This window comes from Hippopotamus amphibius, chromosome 13, assembly GCF_030028045.1.
Source record: "Hippopotamus amphibius kiboko isolate mHipAmp2 chromosome 13, mHipAmp2.hap2, whole genome shotgun sequence".
Lineage (NCBI taxonomy): Eukaryota > Metazoa > Chordata > Mammalia > Artiodactyla > Hippopotamidae > Hippopotamus > Hippopotamus amphibius.
Genome location: NC_080198.1, coordinates 40,069,228 through 40,086,815, shown reverse-complemented (window position 1 = coordinate 40,086,815; position 17,588 = coordinate 40,069,228). Strand labels below are relative to the sequence as shown.

Below are 17,588 nucleotides of genomic sequence, written 5' to 3'. Positions count from 1 at the left end.
TTGAAAATAATTTGAACAATAGCATCAAGTAGTTTATGGTCATGTAGATAAAACTGGGTTCTCAAATTTTAATAATTTCACTTTTATGGAACCGTGAATATATGGAATGTTAAAAACTCATTTAGAGTTAACGCTCCACAAAGTACAAAACAGACTTTGCAGAGAGACAAGTCCTGAGGGTCAGGATGTGTGCTGCATCATGCACTTCTCTCTTGATGTCCCTGGCAGGGCTGGGCCAGTTCAATAAGAAATGAGGCATTTGCCCCTAAAATAACCTGTACTTTCATGGGGTAGAGGAGTTGAGGCTAAAGACAACTCCTGGACACATCAGAAAAAGACAACCAGCAAAAGAATAGCTGAATTCACGAAGAGTTAGGGAAACATGAGGCACAGGGAGCTGACTTAATTTCATCTTCAAATGGGAAAACAGCAATATCATCACAGTTGTTAAGGAAAAAATAGCTTGCTTGTGCTGTTGCAAACTGTTCTATATTTTTAGATGTTCAATATTTTTAGAACGCTAATTTTCAAGACCTTGACTGTAAAAAGAAAAGTCCTGCAAGACAGAGATTTCTTCTTTTAATTAGTTAATTATTTCACTTTTTTAAAATGCATATGTTAAAGAATATTAACATTTTATGTGTATTATCTAAAAGAGGTTCAATGGGTTTTACCTGATAAAAATGATTCCAGATTTTTAAAATATTAATGTCCCTCCACATTTCTAGACACAACTTGTGGTGACCACTTGACTTCCTCATGCAATTATCTTAGCTATCATCAAGTGGTATTAAATATCTCTACAGAAATAGAGACAGGCCCTGCCCTTTCAGTTTACAGTTTCAATGAAGTGGATAAAATAAAACTCTAACCCCTATTACAAACCCTTCAGACATCATATTAAATAAGCAAACATGTTACTTTCACGTTTGCCTACTGCAGAGTGTGAGTCCACTTCCCACATTCCTCAAGTAATTATTTCATGGAAGTCTTTTCCTGGCTACTATGGGACAACTCAGATCTTTTAATTTTTAGGAAATGAACCTGAAAGGTATTCAGGTGAGTAAGGATAATGGCTTGTCCAATTTCAGGTCTAGAATTTTTGTTTGCAAAACTGGACTTTAGAAATAAAAGCTACAAATAGCTCTAACAGGACTCCCAAACTGAGGAAACTGAAGAGATGACCTCATTTCCAAGTTCACTTTGATCTAGGCTATTGGGAAGTGGAGAGCACAGGGAGGTGTGCTGGCTCAAGCAAATGCTCACCCTCAATTTCTAAAGTTTTGGGAACCATCCCCGCACCGCTCTGAAGGCCCATCCTCCTGCCCAGGGAAGTTAAGATGCTGCCTGGGGTGCCCTCTGAAAGGCACCATGAAGAAGTAGGGCAGTTCTGGGGGCAGTTGCCCAAGCCTCCCTCCTGGCAGCCCCTACCCACTGACAGCCCAAGGGCAGCACAGGCCAGCTCCAAGCGTCACCCTCCCCTCAGAGCCTGCCCCTTTTCTGCCCAGCAATTTGCCAACATGTACATGCACATGCAGTCATTCTCTCCGTGTTTCCAATTCTGCCCATGCTCACGCCCATGGCTCCAGGCACGCCAGGAGTCATATTCCTCTGAGACAAGCCTTCTTTATTAACTGCATCCCTCCTGTGAGTCTGCTACCCAGCAGCCCCTCAACACTCAGACATTTGGGGACCCCATGCCATCTTGAACTTACTGAAATAATGCTTGTTACCGTTCTTACGCCGCATCATTTGAGTGGGTTTCAGCTTACAAACTGAATTACAAGCTGCTTGAGGGACAGGACTGTTCCTTTTATTTCTTTTAAATCCCCCCTCAAAGTCCAGAACAGTGCCCAACACAGAGCAGGTGCTTAAGAAATTGTGATTGGTGGTGATGGTCATGGCTGGAAGTCAGAGGGTGGCTGAATGTCCATATGTGGGTCCATCTTCCGTCACTACTGAGAGAGTCCCAAAGAGCACAGGATGTCACTCCCCTCCCTCACCACCTCCAACCCCTGAGCCCACAACACTTCCAGGAGGACACTGGGTTTCCAGGCACCACTTGCAAGAAGCCAACGTCAGCCCCTCACCACGCTCTCCCTTTTAGTAGGGTCCTTCTCCCTCAGGACCTTGTGGGACATGCCTCTGTCTCATGGACACCACCCTTAGATATTTCTGGTATAAGTAAGTGAACCTGAGTGGCCACCAGGAGCCCTCTCTGCTGAAAGGCTCACAGTTTCCTCATTTGTTTTACGGGTGGGAATGAACGGATTGCCACAAAGCACCCCTGAAAGCTCGACAAAAGGAGAGGACCAGGTGGGTCCCTATCTTCCAGCACTCCTGTCCAGAACAGAGGCTCTCAAGGAGAACACTTACAGCCACCAGAAAGGCAGCAGCATCCGAACTCCCCAAAACAGGGTCCAAACGCACCTGGCCCTGGATTAAACAAAAGACTCGGACCCAGGCCAAACTGGTCTTTCTCCTTTTCTAATCCAACGTGCTGGACCCCTGTGTGGAGTCTGGGAGGCAATGGTCCTTGAGACCATTCCCGTGCCTCTCTGGAGTGGTTTCCGCATCTGTGAAGCGAAGGGCCGGGACTGGCAATCCCGAAGCCCAGTTCAGTTGGAAAACCGACGAATACAGAATACAGAGGTGTCTGAACCTCAGGCGCGACGTAGGATCCTCGTGTGATTAGGGAAAGTTAGGTTCATTGACCCTCAGCCTCAGCAAGACTTAAAGGGTCCCCTCGACGCCGCACCCTCCTCCGCCCGGGTTTCACAGATCAGCGAGCCAAGCTGCGGGACTCCCGGGTGGAGCGGTGTTCAGATTCCAGCAGCTGCCCGCCGCCCGGGCGGACACCCCTTTTCGGGCCTCCCTTCTTCCCACCCCGACCGAGCGTAACCCCTGCTCACCGCTCCGGAGGCTGGAGCCCTCCCGCAGCCCGATCACTGCCTTAGCAACTACAGAAACCCTGCAAGCGCGGCTGCCAGGCTGTGTACACAGTCGCCGTGGCAACGGGACGCCCGGAGATTCCGGAAGTACGGGGTGGTGGCGGAAATGAAGTCGCGGTCCTCTGTTGAGATACGAGTCAGATCAGAGCCGAACCAGGAGGACAGGAGATGGGGCCGATTAATCTAGAAAGACTGCGGCAGCTGCAGGCGCGAAGCCAGGGTAGGAGTAGCGGGGAAACGAAGGATGGACAAGAACCAGGAAACGGGGCGGCCGGGCTTCCGGCGCAGAGCGGTGTGAGACTACGGCGGCCGCGCAGGCCCTTCTGACTGCAGCCCTGCGCTCTCAGCTGCCGTCCGTACGCGCCCTCGCCCCGCCTAGCTTGGTTTCGAGCCGGCCGGCCAGGCCTGCGCAGTCGCGGCGGCCGGGGAAGATGGTGGAGGACGGCGCGGAGGAGCTGGAGGACCTGGTGCACTTCTCCGTGTCCGAGTTGCCTAGTCGCGGCTACGGCGTCATGGAGGAGATCCGGCGGCAGGGCAAGCTGTGCGACGTGACGCTCAAGGTACCGGGGGCTGGGCGGCACGGGGCTGAGGGCGAGGGGACCGAATCGGGAGGGAAGTGAGGCGGGGGATAGGGGAAGAGAGGGTTAGCGCTCAGAGGGGTGGGGAAAGGAGGTTGGAGGGAGAGCGAGTAGAGGAGAGAGACGTGCCGAGTGGGAGAGAGGTTTGGGGCTGAGTGGGGAGACGGACAGGGACAGCCCTTCAGCCCTTAGAAGGAAAGGCTGAGAGTGCGCCGCTGAGGCCCTCGGCGTGGAGACATTGGGGTGCCCGCCTCCCTATTCTGTCACACAGACGAGAGAAAATGGATTTGCAGCTCCTCTATGGAGGAAGGGGCGGTGGCTCTCTCTACACTCTGATGGGCACTATGGAAACATTTTTTCTTGCCACCATAGACGTTTCTTTGTGCCCCTTGAAGTTAGCCGCGCTGTGGTAGAGGTGTGGGCTTTTCCTGAGGAGTCATAGCTTGCCCTTGACTGTTAGATTACTACCTTGTCTCTTTAGAGCTTTTAAAATCGGATCTAGAAATCTTTTGAGGTGGGCAGCCACTCTGCCCCACACTGGAAGGCACACTACCACCACCACTACCACCGCCACCACCACGACGAGGGTCTCGGAGAATGGACCTATGGGCTGCGTGGGGCGAGGGCTGTCTTAACCACCTGTTCCCTATTGGCATTTTGGGCGTAAGAGCCAGCCTTCCTCCGGCTGGCTTTGCATCCTTTCCTGCTGGAGAGGCATGCTGTGGTGCTCCTTGGCCAAGCTGCTGAGGCAGGTGGAGCCCTCCAAGGGGGAGATGCTGCTGCAAACCCGTTTCCTTGTTGGGCTTTGGCTAGAAAGCTGTCAACATCTGTGAAGGACTCTGTTTAAAAAATAAAACTATGCAGAGATCTTTTCGCTCTTCTTATTTTCTACAGGGTTAAAGAAACTTCCTCTTCCACATATTTGAGTCAGATCTCTGGAGACAGTAAAGTAGAATGGTTAAGTGTGTAGCTTTGGAGATAGAAGGATTTGGATTAAAATCGTTGGGCAAGTTACTTAATCTCTCTAAGCATCAGCTTTCCAAATGTAAAAATAGGATGATTCCTAATTCTTAGTATTCATATAAAGATTACATGAGAAAATTTGTGGTATTCTTTGCATTAATGCCTGGCCTAAGGTTTTCATCACTCTAAACCCCTCCTGAAGGAGATTAGTTTTCCAGGAGAGGAGTGAAGTGGACTGAGAAGGGAGAGCATCTTTAGTGGGGAACCAAGGGGTTTGAGAAAAATGAGCTGGGCTAAATGAAGCAGAGAAAGTGAATATACATGAGAGATTTTTGTCCACCTTGATTACATGGTAGTAGATGTCTAGGCTACTAGAGATTTGTAAGCAAAAGAATGATCTGGTTGTGGCAGTAACACTTGGGGTAAGTAGAGACTGGTGAAAAGCACTAATGGGGGTGAATTTTCAAATTAAGCTTTAAGCTGTGAGGGTAAGCCAGGGAAAGCTTAAAAGACAGAGAAAAAGGACGTGATAGAGTAAAATGGTCACACTACATAAGTTAAAGTATTGCATTTTGCTTCTGCACTTAATGCAGGTACAAAGGATAGCAACCCCATAGCATAAAAATGCTTGTCTGGTTTTTCCATTGAAATACTTTTTGTTCACTCAAAGGGACAAATGAATTGTCAGGAGTGATTCCAGCTGAGAATGTCTGTCTAAATTACTATTAGTTTCAAGGATCTGGGACATAAGGACCAGTATAAAGGCATAGGCTAGAGCTGGACAGGACTGTAGAAAGCTCTATTTCATTGGTTGTCTAACTACTCTGTGGAGCCTGAGGAGTAGCTCAGTGACCTTCTGCGAAATCTGTTTTGGTCTCTCTCTCTCCTGCTTTTTTTTTTTTTTTAATTAATTTGTATTTGGCTGTACCAGGTCTTAGTTGCAGCATGCGGGACTTCAGTTGCCACGTGCGGGGTCTTTTTCATTTGTGGCATGCGGGATATAGTTCCCTGACCAGGGATCAAACCCGAGCCCCCTGCACTGGGAGCGTGGAGTTTAACCACTGGACCAACAGTGAAGTCCCTTGATCTCTCTTTTTCAAGATAAAGCCTTTCCTGAAACTTCTGGTTATTCCAGATTCTCTTTCAAATAAATAGAAACAGAAAAGCTGGTTGGAAGCTTTTTGGTGTGGGATGGGTTTATTGATTAGTGGACCGCCCGGTGGGGCAGTGGTTCTCAAACTTTAGCAGACATTAGAATCACCTGGCAACCTTGTTAAAAAACAGTTGTTCAAACATTGTTTACCCCAGAGTTTCTTATTCAGTAGGTCTGGGATGGACCTGAGAATTTACATTTCTGATAACTTCCACAGTGATGCTATTCCTGGTCTCAGGCCACACCTGTAAGGTGGTAGACCTGTCCTTTTCTATGGGATATGTTCACAGTCCATGGATCTTCCTTCAGGCTTCTGCCTACATGGAGTAAGCCTGGCTGTTATCATTCTAGGAGCTGATGGTGGGGAGGGGACTGGGAGCTCTTCTGTATGCAGACTTTCCCTTAATCCCCCTGAATAGTACCACTTCTTGTCTTCATTGGTGCCCTGGTTACCCAAGTCTGGAGTCTCTGATTCATCCTGTCCAGAGAGTAACCTCCACACTTCTGCTGGGGCGGTGACGGGCAGTTGCTTGCCTGGGGGAGGGGACCAGTACTGCCTGTTTTCAGCCTTCCTTATGTTCGCACCTTCAGAGGAAACCTGTATCTTCAACAGTTGAGTTTTGGAGGATGTTCTGGAGTGACTTGCCATCTACAGCACTCCGTATTCTCCATATAAGTCAGTTACTATCCATTTGTCTGGTTTTCATCTTCCAAAATATGGTGACATTTGTAATCTGCTCTCTCTTTCAGCTTCTTTGTACTTGGGAGCTTTGCTGTTCCTTAATTGTCAGTCTGAGAAGTAGCACAGCACAGACTTGAGCCAGATTACCTGTGTTTGAGTCCAGCTCATACTTATTAGCAGTGAAAACTTGGACAGTTTCCTTAAGTGCTGGTGATTCAGCTCCTTCATCTGTAAAATGGGGATGGTCACCTACCTAGTAAGAGTGTTGAGGATTCCACCAGTTATTGCACTTAAAACAATCATGTAGGGACTTCCCTGGTGGCGCAGTGGTTAAGAATCCACCTGCCAATGCAGGAGAACAGTTTCGATCCAATCCCTGGTCCGGGAAGATCCCACATGCGGTGGAGCAACTAAGCCTGGCACCACAACTACTGAGCCTGCGCTCTAGGGCCCATGAGCCACAACTACTGAAGCCTGCACACCTAGAGCCCACATAGCCACCGAAATGAGAATCCCGCACACTGCAACAAAGAGTAAGCCCCCACTCGCCGCAACTAGAGAAAGCCCACGCACAGCAACGAAGACCCAATGCAGCCAAAAAAAAAAAAAAAATTAAAAAAAATCATGTAGTAAATAGTAAGTAGAAAATATTTATGAATAATAACTTAATGGAGTTTCCTAACAAGGGGAAATGGAGATAAATGCATGTGTTCAGGCTGCTATTTTGAATTTGTTTTAGTTTCTGTTTAATTTTGGATGATTCTTATCTAAACATTGCCTTAAAAGAGTTTGCGAACCACTGATCTACTTCAATAGCCTGCATTTTACAGATGAGGACCAAGCCTAGAGGGAGGAGGGACTCATCCAAGGTCACAGATTAAATTGGGCAGAGCTAGAGCTAAAGACTAGACTCCTGGTGTTCCGACTCCGGGTCAAGTATTCCTTCACGCTCTCCTCTTGCCTCTTCTGTCACTGACAGTGACTGAACTGATTTCAGCTGCTGCCATTTGAATCAATCTACCTCAGGTCAGTTGTACTCATCCTTAATATGTCACCTTTTCTATCTTCCCAAGTTTTAGGAGGGGTGTGAAAGTCAGCATTAGCAGGCATGCCACTTCCTCAGAATTCACTGCCAACTCTTGAACCTTGCTTAATTTTCTTTTTGGAAATATTTGAAATTTAAATTCCTTGGGTGCCTGTTGGATAGTTAAGTAGAGGCATAACAGAAAAGAGTAATATTGGTATATCGAATGTTTTAAAATCACATTTTATATCCATGGTGATTTGAACTTCTTTGAAAAATTGAAATACTGAACCCTCTCCCCAGAAGAATGCACATACTTACATATGTGCAGACTTTTGCATTCAGTCATGAGAGCAACTTCCCTCGAGCCCATCTTTGAATCTTGGGTTATGAATCAAACTGAGTATTATTCTCCTATCAGAAAAAGCCCATGTCTTTCTCCTTGGCAAATCGTTTTATCTTAAAGGTTAGGAGGATAGTAGTGCAAGACTTCTTGGCAGCCTGTAACATAAGACTTAGTCTGTGTGGAGAGGTTTGCATCCACCGAGCCTCTTATCTCCTCTTCCCAGCAATTGGTTTAATCCCCTTTCCTCTGGGCTACCAGGAGCCCAGTGCTCAGGCTACACCTATCATGTTCATCTGGGTCCAGCAAATTGGGCAGAATCCTCAGATGTAATGCGTGTTCCCCACAACCTCGTATTCGTGAGATTTAGACTCATCAGATTCCTGTATTTCTATTCTTTCCTCACATACTTCTTTCTTTTTCTTTATTTGTGAGAGCAAAATGGGATCACCACATCTTCATACTATTCGCTGACCTATAAGCTTAGAAGAGAGAGGAACCTCCTCTGCACACACACGCACACTTTGTTTTGCAATCACTAATAAAGGGTTCCTCAAAGATCTGCTGGCATCATCTTCCCAGCATTTTCCCAATGTCCCTGCTAAAGTTTTGAACCCAGATCTGAGAATTTAGCCTTCAGAAGGAAATATCTTTTCCATGGGTGAAAGGTACAGTATTAGAGTATTTCCTTTTGCCCCACTGAATCCAAGTACACAATTTTCACTGAAACTGACTTCAAGAGCCACACGTTTGAGTCTGGAATCTTGCCTAATTTCTTTTCCTACTGATTTTGTGATGAAAGAGTAGGTGGAGAAGGATATCAGGAAGTGAGGTAAGGACTTGTTGATGCATGCCATTTTTATGTTATGTGTAATGTAGTGAGTTACACAGGGAATAATTATAGAGCTAGAATAATCATATTAAAAGGAGCCATAGAGGTCCTCTATCAAAGCCATCCATTTTACAGATGAAAAATCCCTGAGGCTTAGCAATATTAAGGGATTGCCCAAGGCACGAAGCTATATTATCTGAGATCCAACACAGCTGTTTGTTGGTGGAAGCTATGCTTTTACATCCTCTGTCAGATTACTCACCTGCCCTGCTAATGGTATAAAGCAGAACAGGGAACAAACACCATCTGCAGTGTCATCTGTGAGCATGGAGGACAGTGATGTGTAAGGCCAGATGCAACACCACTGTTCTATTTCAGGAGAGAAGACAGATGCAGGCTTTTTCTGCTAGTCTTCTGGACATATGAATTTTTGACCCTTTTGATTTGGAAATGACACTGTATTGGGAAATGTTGTGCTTCTGAATATTGTTCTTTCCTGGGGTTTTCTACTGACTTTTTTCAAGTAATTGTGTTTCATTTTCAGCCTTGCCTCTTTTTAATGAGTAATTAAACCAAGGGGAAGAATGTGCTCCTTTAGAGCGTGTGTGCACGTTTCACAACGTGCACTTGTGATACAAATTCATATTCATCGAAAAGCCAGTTTTGCTCTTTCTTCTGTGAGTTATGTTGTGGGTGATGCTGTTGAATTTGAACACCAAGTAGATGAATGAGAGACTTTGATGCTGCCTGACATGTAGGTGGGGAAAGAGGGTTGGAGGGTGTATGGTCAGGGCACTCAAGATGGCCGTTCCCTTGCTCTCTGTACATCCCCTGCCCAACCAGTGCCTGCTTCACCTGCGCTCTAGTCACGTGACTGACCTTCCTACACTCCTGCCCCGCCCCCTCCAGTGATCGTTCTTATCAAAGGGGCGGGGAGGGGCGTGCCCCTCTGCTGGTTTCCCTGGTACCTAATGAGCCCACCTGACATCAATTCCCCTATAACTGGTAATCAATCTCCTCTTCCCCCTGAGAACACAGACTGCTACTACGTCCTGCCTGCTGTCTGCTGCACACGGTGGGGTGTTGCTCCAGGACCTTGCTTCAGACATTCAAGCTCCCCCATCCATTAAACCGTGGAGGTCACTGTTGCTGACTCCTGGCTCTTTCTTTGGTCTTAGAGCTGGGCAGGTGCAGGCCATGTAGGCCTGCTGCGTGCAGCCCAACAGAGGTATCTTGGAAGATCAGTTACTAGCTGAGCAGCATTCATGGGGTTCATCCTGAGGCTTCGGGAGCTTGGCCGACCAGCGGGGTGAATTTAAGAAGCCTGTATTTGGGGATGCTTCTTACTGTACGTGGTTCCTTTATTGTTTTGTGCATGAGATTCCATTGTTTGCCCCTTGGCCACACCTGGTTCAGCTTGTGGGCTGGTTGATGGAAAATGAGACCACATTGTTTTTCCAAAGATGTGTTCCTCTAGCACCTCCACAAGTATGGCATCTACCTTCCTACTTTTGGTTTGTTGACTGTTGACACTCACATTGCCTCCTTGGCATAGAAACCAGCCAGCTTCCCCACAGTTAGTTTAGGCCTTTTCTACCCCAACAGCTGATCATATCATTACTTGTTTCTAGTTGGGAAGAAGAGAGAATGAACCAAGATGTGTGAACCAGGAGTTGGCAAGCATTTTCTGTAAAGAGCCAGATAGTAAATATTTTAGGATTTGTGGGTCATACAGTTTCAGTTGCAGCTACTCAGCTCTGGTGTTGTAGCACCAGAGCAGCTGTACACAGTACATAAACGAATGGGTCTGGCTGTGTCCCAGTAAAATTTTATTTACAAAAACAGGTGTGGGCCAGACCCATTGGCTGACCCCTATTGTATACTGGTATGGCCTTTGTAAAGTTTAAGGCTTTTGGAGTAGATTAAACTTGCTTTACCGCCCTAGCATATACTTCAGAAATTGGAAGCATCTCTGGTTAAAGAGTACAGGTGAACCAGAAGTGAAAAACTTTCTTTTTCCAGCTCACTGCAGGTGGTCATGGGACTGTCCTGATCAATGACTGAATAACTGACATAGGAAAAGTTACTGTTACATTTTTCATCTCCTCTTTAAAGTCTTGTAGTTCTGCTGAAGCTTAAAGCAGACTATTCCAAAGCATTAACTAAAGATACCATGCTCCCTTTCTGTCCCAGTTGAAGCTGAGGATGCTTAGCTACTTGCACAATGGCAGGCCAGAGGAGACCGTGATGGCTCCTATGTTCCGGTGGACCTGAGCGGCTGTGTGCAGGGCCGTGAAGGTAAGGGCCAGAGTATGGGCTTTTGACAGGCAAAGTAGATCAGTAGTTCAGGTATGGCCCAATATGTCTGGGCAGTGTGCTGCATATCTGATGAGAACACAAAAATGCTTTACAGAAAATAAGCTCAAGAACAGATATTCGTACAGACATATTCATAGCATCATAGTTCACAATATCCAAAAGATGGAGGCAACCCAGTGGTGGACTGCAGCAGTGGTTGAATGGATAAACAAAATGTACCACATGTTCCATACATACAATGGAACAGTATTCCATATATATGCTGGAATATTATTCAGCCTCAAAAAAGGAAGGAAATTCTGACACACACTGCAACGTGGATGAACCTTAAAGACATTACGCTGTTTTGAAATAAGCCCATCACAGAAGAACAGGTCTTGTATGATTTTTTTTTGGGGGGGGTGGAGGTGCTGCACTGGGTCTTCGTTGCTGCACTGGGTCTTCGTTGCTGCACGTGGGCCTTCTCTAGTTGTGGAGAGCAGGGGCTACTCTTCATTGTGGTGGCTTTTCTTGTTTCGGAGCATGGGCTCTAGGTGCTCGGGCTTCAGTAATTGTGGTGCGTGGGCTCAGTGGTTGTGGCGCATGGGCTTAGTTGCTCCGCAGCATGTGGGATCTTCCCAGACCAGGGATTGAACCCGTATCCCCTGCATTGGCAGGCAGATTCTCAATCACTGTGCCACCAAGGAAGTCCAGTGTGATTCTTCTTAAGTGAGAAAACTAGAGTCGTCATTCATAAAAATAAAAAGTAGACTGGAGATTTCTCAGGGCCTGGGAGAAGGAGGAAATTGGGAGTTAGTGTTCAGTGGGTAGAGTTTCAGTTTAGAAAGATGAAGTTCTGGAGATGGGTGGTGGTAATGGTTGCACAACAGTGTGAAAGTACTTAATGCCACTAAACTGTACACTTTAAAATGGTTAATATGGTAAATTTTACTACAATTTAAAAAGAAGAGAGAAGCTGAAGAAGACTTGTTAGCAAGTGGGCAAGTGAGATGGCTTACAGTGCTTTCTGATTGGAGAGACACTAAAAACAGAATTTGTCTCTGTATCCAGACCCACTGATCACAAACATTTCATACTAGGGAGTAATCTTTCTCATTCTTTAGCTTTTGCAGTAAGCCGCTTCAGCTATTAAGAGCCAAATTTTATTAGCCCTGTGGCTGCACTTCACATGGTTACTTGAAAGGACTCGACTTCTAAGAGATAAACATTGAAGTGATGCACACGCTGTAAGCTTATTTTTCGTGTGCTGATTTGTAAAATCTAAATATCATGTAACTTTAACAGAGCTATCCTGAGGATCAGCGAAACACACTATGCTAACCTGTCTTCCAACTGAAGGTTTGTTGGCATAGTCTGCGAGTTACAAATGACTTTCAAATCTATGTTTCAACCCTTATTTTGCTCCTAAACACTAGACCTGCATTTCCATTTGTCCTGTTGGTCCTTATGCTCATTCAGTATAAAATGAAGCCTCTTTCTCTTCTAAACCTTCTCTTCTTTTGTTCCCTTTGTGTAAGGACAGCACACCATCCATCTAGTCATGTAGGATTGAAACTCTAGGATTGGATTTGGCTCGTCCCCTCTCTATTAGGTGTATTTTGTGGCATTTATCAGAATGATAGTTACATAATTATTTATAGTATTATAACTCCATGAGGTCAGGGGCTGCGACTGAATCATTTACTGAGGTGTCTGCATAACAGGTGCTCGGTAACCCACTGTCCTAATTCAGGCCCTCTTCACCTTTTACCTAACCCAGGCTTTCTTTAACTCTAGCAGCATGCTGAGAATTCTTACGGACTCTTTAGGGGATGATCCTGGTACAGCTAAGGGATTGTTTTTCAGCTCTGATCATGTCATTCTCGTGCTCTGAGTGGCTTCCCTTTCATTCTCATTCAACAGTGTATCAGCAGATATGTCAGTGCCTTCTGTGAGCCAAACACTGTCCTGAGTGCTGGGGCCGGTGCAGCAAGCAGAGTAGGCAGAGCCTCTGTGAGTGTGAGCTTACCTTCCATCATGGGCAGGCGGGGACAATAAACAAATGAATAGATGTAAAATGTCCAGTGGTGACACATGCTATGGAGGAAAATAAAGGATAATAAGGGAACTGAGTGCTGTTTATATAGAGGGACCAGAGCCAGTCTGTCTGAGTAGAGACCTGAAGGAAGTGAAGGAGGGATCCGTGAGCATAGCTGAGGGAAGAGTATTCCAGGCAGAGGGAATAGTGAGCACAGCTGAAGCAGGAGCATAGTTGGCATTTTGGGGAAACAGCAGGCAGCTGGTGTGATAAGAATAGAGTGACCCAGGAGGAAAGTGGAAGGACACGAGGTTGGAGAGGTAGCCTCCAGGCCCTACATAGTTCCTTGCACAGTATGGTATGGCTCAGTAAAGGCTTGTTAAATGAGTGAGTGAATGAATGAAGTATTTATTTGTGAATGAAGAATCAGGGCAGGGTAGGGCACGTGAGTCTTAGAGGTGTATCTAAAAGAGGTAAGATGCATTTTCCATAGTTCATGAAGCAAGCACAGAATGTCATTTGCACTTTCCCCTTCTTGTCCGTTCAGGACAGTTAATGCTAATGGCCAGAGCGAAAGAGACTAGTTCCGGCTTTTTCTTCAAGGAACGTCTGTTCCTCCACACCACAGAGAAAAATCAGAGGTTAGAAACTTGTCAGGGGAGCAGGAAGCAGAACAGAGCTGCTCAGCTCTTGGTGGTTTTCAAAGGTGCTCCTACCCATGTTGAGTAAAGCTCGCCTTTTCTTCTGCGTGTCCATAGGCTGTCACTCTAAATCAGCAAGACATCTGGGGAGAGCCATGGGGCAGTGGGAATGCAGGAGCAGCAGCTGGTGTCTGGTTTTCTGTAGGATTAATGGAAGGACTGCTGATTTAACTGAATCTCTGATTATTCTAAGCTGCTCACAGAAATCCGTCACTGCCTTCTGTGAGATGTAAGAGGGAGAAGCTTAAGGATGTTCTATTGGCATTGACTGCCACTCTGGGTGGCTTTTCTAGGATCTCCACCTGTGTTCTTTTTTTTTTTTTTTTTAATTTTATTTATTTATTTATTATTTTTTGGGGGGTACACCAAGTTCAATCAACTGTTTTTATACACATATCCCCATATTCCCTCCCTTCCTTGACTCCCCCTCCCCGAGTCCCCCCCACCCTCTCCACCCCAGTCCTCTAAGGCATCTTCCATCCTCGAGTTGAACTCCCTTTGTTATACAACAACTTCCCACTGACTATCTGTTTTACAGTTGGTAGTATATATATGTCTGTGCTACTCTCTCGCTTCCTCTCAGCTTCCCCTTCACCCCCCGCCCCCTCCCAAACCTCAAGTTCTCCAGTCCATTCTCTGTATCTGCTTCCTTGTTCTTGTCACTGAGTTCATCAGTACCATTTTTAGATTCCATATATGTGAGTTAGCATACAATATTTGTCTTTCTCTTTCTGACTTACTTCACTCTGTATGACAGACTGTAGTTCTATCCACCTCATGACATATAGCTCCATCTCATCCCTTTTTATAGCTGAGTAATATTCCATTGTATGTATATGCCACATCTTCTGTATCCATTCATTTGTTGATGGGCATTTCGGTTGCTTCCATGTCCTGGCTATTGTAAATAGTGCTGCAATAAACATTATGGTACAAGTTTCTTTTGGGATGATGGTTTTCTTTGGGTATATGCCCAGGAGTGGGATTACTGGATCATATGGTAGTTCTATTTGTAGTTTTTTAAGGAACCTCCAAATTGTTTTCCATAGTGGCTATACCAACTTACATTCCCACCAACAGTGCAAGAGAGTTCCCTTTTCTCCACACCCTCTCCAACATTTGTTGTTTCCAGATTTTGTGATGATGGCCATTCTGATTGGTGTGAGGTGTCCACCTGTGTTCTTGATAGGCCAGTTCCTCAGGCTTGGCCCCTCTCTGCCTTTTTCTCCTAGTTGCCCACGGTCTCCACCTGCTGGCTGTCTCTTAGGACCCAAATCCTCCAACTTCTGGGCCTCTGCTCTAGTATTTGTTTGGCTTGGAATATCCGCTAACCTAGGCCAGCAGAGTCCTACTCACACTTCAAAGCTCCTTTCGTAGTTTTCTCAAGGGGAGAGAAGCAGCTAAACACTGCTTCCTCTGTCCTCCTTAAGCACTTTGCATTTGTGTCTGTTCAGCATTACCTTGTGGTCGCAAGTTTGCTCGCCTGACACCCTGCCAACCTGCATGTTTCTGTTGGGCAGAGACCCATGCCATCTTCTTTCTTTTGCTCTATCACAATGAGGAGATGTCGTGTGAAATCCCCTCTCTCTGAAGATAGTTTTCTCGTATCCCTCCGGGTGCAGTTAATCTCTCCCTCTCCCACTTTAACCCCTCGTTACTCAGAATATCATCGTTGCATCAGCATTGCCTGAGAGCCTGTAAGAAATGCAGAATCTCAGGCCCCACCTCAGACCTACTAAGCTAGAATCTGTTGATTCTTAGGTCCTGTGCACCTGAACGTTTGAGAAGCGTTGCCTTAACATTTTGCCCCTACCCCTGCTTAGCATACTGAGCAGCATGTAGATGTGTTTGAGAGTCTTTCTCCCCATCTAGATGTTGAGCTTTGGAAGCATGTGAAGCATCCATTATCTAACACAGTTCTTGGCATGTTTCAAGTGCTCAAAAGTGTTTGCTGAATTACCCTCAAGGGCCCCTGGCATTATGTTTGAGATGCTCCTTCAGTCAACATATTGTTGAAGTGCATTTAGCTGTGTGTGACACTTTGCTGGGTACATGAGGCACCCTGTTATGAGTGGGAGTCAGCCCCTGTCTTTGGCATTTAAAGGTTGGTAGGGGAGATTGATACCCATCAGTTAACTATGAAACAAGGCAGAGTGTGATAAATTCTTTAACTGCACCGGTATCACCAGTATCACCAGCTCTGGGCTGACAGGCATGCTATTCAGCATTCAAGATGAAGTGACACACCCCCCACCCATATTTCATTACGTGCCACCTTGTTAGACGTGCACCTGAACTAGAGAACTGTTGTGTGGCTTGTTTACTTCTTCTGGGGTTGAGAACGCACTGTTAGCGTGGAAGGCAAGTCCTCCGCCAGTTGGCCTCAAACCTTATCATCTTTTTCTTGAGGCTTTTACTTCAGCTAATGAATTTTCAGATAAGGTTAGAGAGTAACACTCTGCACTTTCTTTAGTCAAGGGCCAATGCCTTCTTTCCCACCAGCTCCACCGGCCTGAGCCAGAAGAACAGGATTAAAAAGAAGAGGTGAAACGCATCAGAAGTTTTGTTACTTGTAACTCAGATGAAAGACTGAGAGCTACCTTGTACATGAAATCATCTTTAGGATTCACTAAGAAGACTCGAGAATGAGGCACTGTGTTAAGTGCTAGGATACAACCTTTGCTTTGTGTGGGAAGACTCTTCAGTCTGGATAGGGAGACATTCATCAGGGACAGCATAGTGTGGTATCATGTGTGCTGGAGGCTTGTACCGGATGCCACGGGAAGGGGAGAGCTGACTGCCTGGAACTGGGAGAAGCCCCTCAGAGGAGGGAGCATTTGAGCTGGACCTTCCAGGATGAGGAGTGATTCACTGGGCAGAAAAGTAAGGGATAAGGATCCAAGCAGAGGGAATAGAGTGATGTAAGGGAATTGGCAGCAGCTTAGAAGAGAGGCATGGTGGGGAATAAAACTGGTTAGAGTAGATGGGGGCCAGTTTAGAATTTGAATCTGATTCAGGCAGTAGGGAGCTCAACAAAATGGGGACTGACATGACCAGACCCAATTTTAAATCAAGTTGATTCATTCAGAAGCTTCATTCATACAACATATACTGAGTGTTAATTGCTAGACTATTCCAGGAAACATGAAAGATTGCTCCCTTGGGGGAACCCGTGTTTTAGTAGGAGAGGTAAGTTTGTTTTGTCAGGCAACCACCATTTGCTCTTGTTAGGGTTACCAGTGACCTCCACTTCCAAATGTAGAGCTATCCCATGACCACAAAGATCTCCCTTCTGCTACCCCTTTATCGTCATGCCCATCCCCCTCCCATCCACCATCCATAATTGCTGGCAATCACTAATTTGTTCTCCATCTCTGATTTCAAGAATGTTATATAAATGTAATCATAGAGTATGTGACCTTTAAGGTTGGCTTTTTTTACCCAGCATAATGCATTTGAGGGCCATCCAAGTTGCTGTATCAAGTTTTTCCTTGATAGTTCTGAGTAGTAGTCCATGGTATGGATGTACTGCATTTTGCTTAACCACTCACGCATTGAAGAACGTTTAGGTTCTTTCCAGTTTTTGCATGTTATGAATAAAGGTGCTATGAACGTTCATTTACAGGATTTTGTATTAATGTACGATTTCATTTCTCTGGGATAAATGCCCAAGAGTACAATTGCTGTGCCACATGGTAAATTCACTTTCAGTCTTAGGAGAAATTGCCAGGCTGTTTTCCAGAGTAGCTATACCATTTTACATTCCTACCAGCATGTATGAGTGCAATGGTTAATTTTGTGTGTCAGCTTGACTAGGCTGTGTTGCCCAGTTGTTTGATCAAGCACCAGTCCAGACGTTGCTGTGAACATATTTTTTAGATATGATTAACATTTAAATAATAGATTTAGAGTAAAGCAGATTACCTTCCATAGTCATGGGTCTCATCTAATCAGTTAAGGTCTTAAGTGCAAAAGCTGAGGTTTCCCAAAGAAGAAATAATTCTTCAAGATTGCAACATAGAAAC

General features: G+C 45.7%; 2 protein-coding genes across 12 annotated transcripts in view; one reads left to right on the top strand and one right to left on the bottom strand.

The window, feature by feature from the left end:
- The window catches only part of KIF9 (kinesin family member 9), a 59,275-nt gene extending 56,099 nt beyond the window's left edge, over positions 1 to 3,176 (bottom strand). For 4 of the 9 annotated variants that reach the window (XM_057705361.1, XM_057705352.1, XM_057705355.1 and 1 more), the window contains exons 1-2: positions 2,913 to 3,176; positions 1,716 to 1,958 (exon numbers count right to left, since the gene is read on the bottom strand). In XM_057705361.1, coding sequence (XP_057561344.1) covers positions 1,716 to 1,902 — 187 coding nt within the window. In that variant the 5' untranslated portion in view covers positions 1,903 to 1,958; positions 2,913 to 3,176. Of the gene's footprint in view, positions 1 to 1,715; positions 1,959 to 2,912 lie in introns of those variants that run through there. The other 5 variants (XM_057705356.1, XM_057705358.1, XM_057705354.1 and 2 more) reach the window with 4 other exon arrangements.
- KLHL18 (kelch like family member 18) overlaps positions 3,081 to 17,588 on the top strand; it is a 52,548-nt gene continuing 38,040 nt past the window's right edge. For 2 of the 3 annotated variants that reach the window (XM_057705363.1, XM_057705362.1), the window contains exon 1: positions 3,081 to 3,511. In XM_057705363.1, the coding sequence (XP_057561346.1) occupies positions 3,383 to 3,511 (129 nt within the window). In that variant the 5' untranslated portion in view covers positions 3,081 to 3,382. The remainder of the gene's footprint in view (positions 3,512 to 17,588) is intronic. The other variant, XM_057705364.1, reaches the window with a different exon arrangement.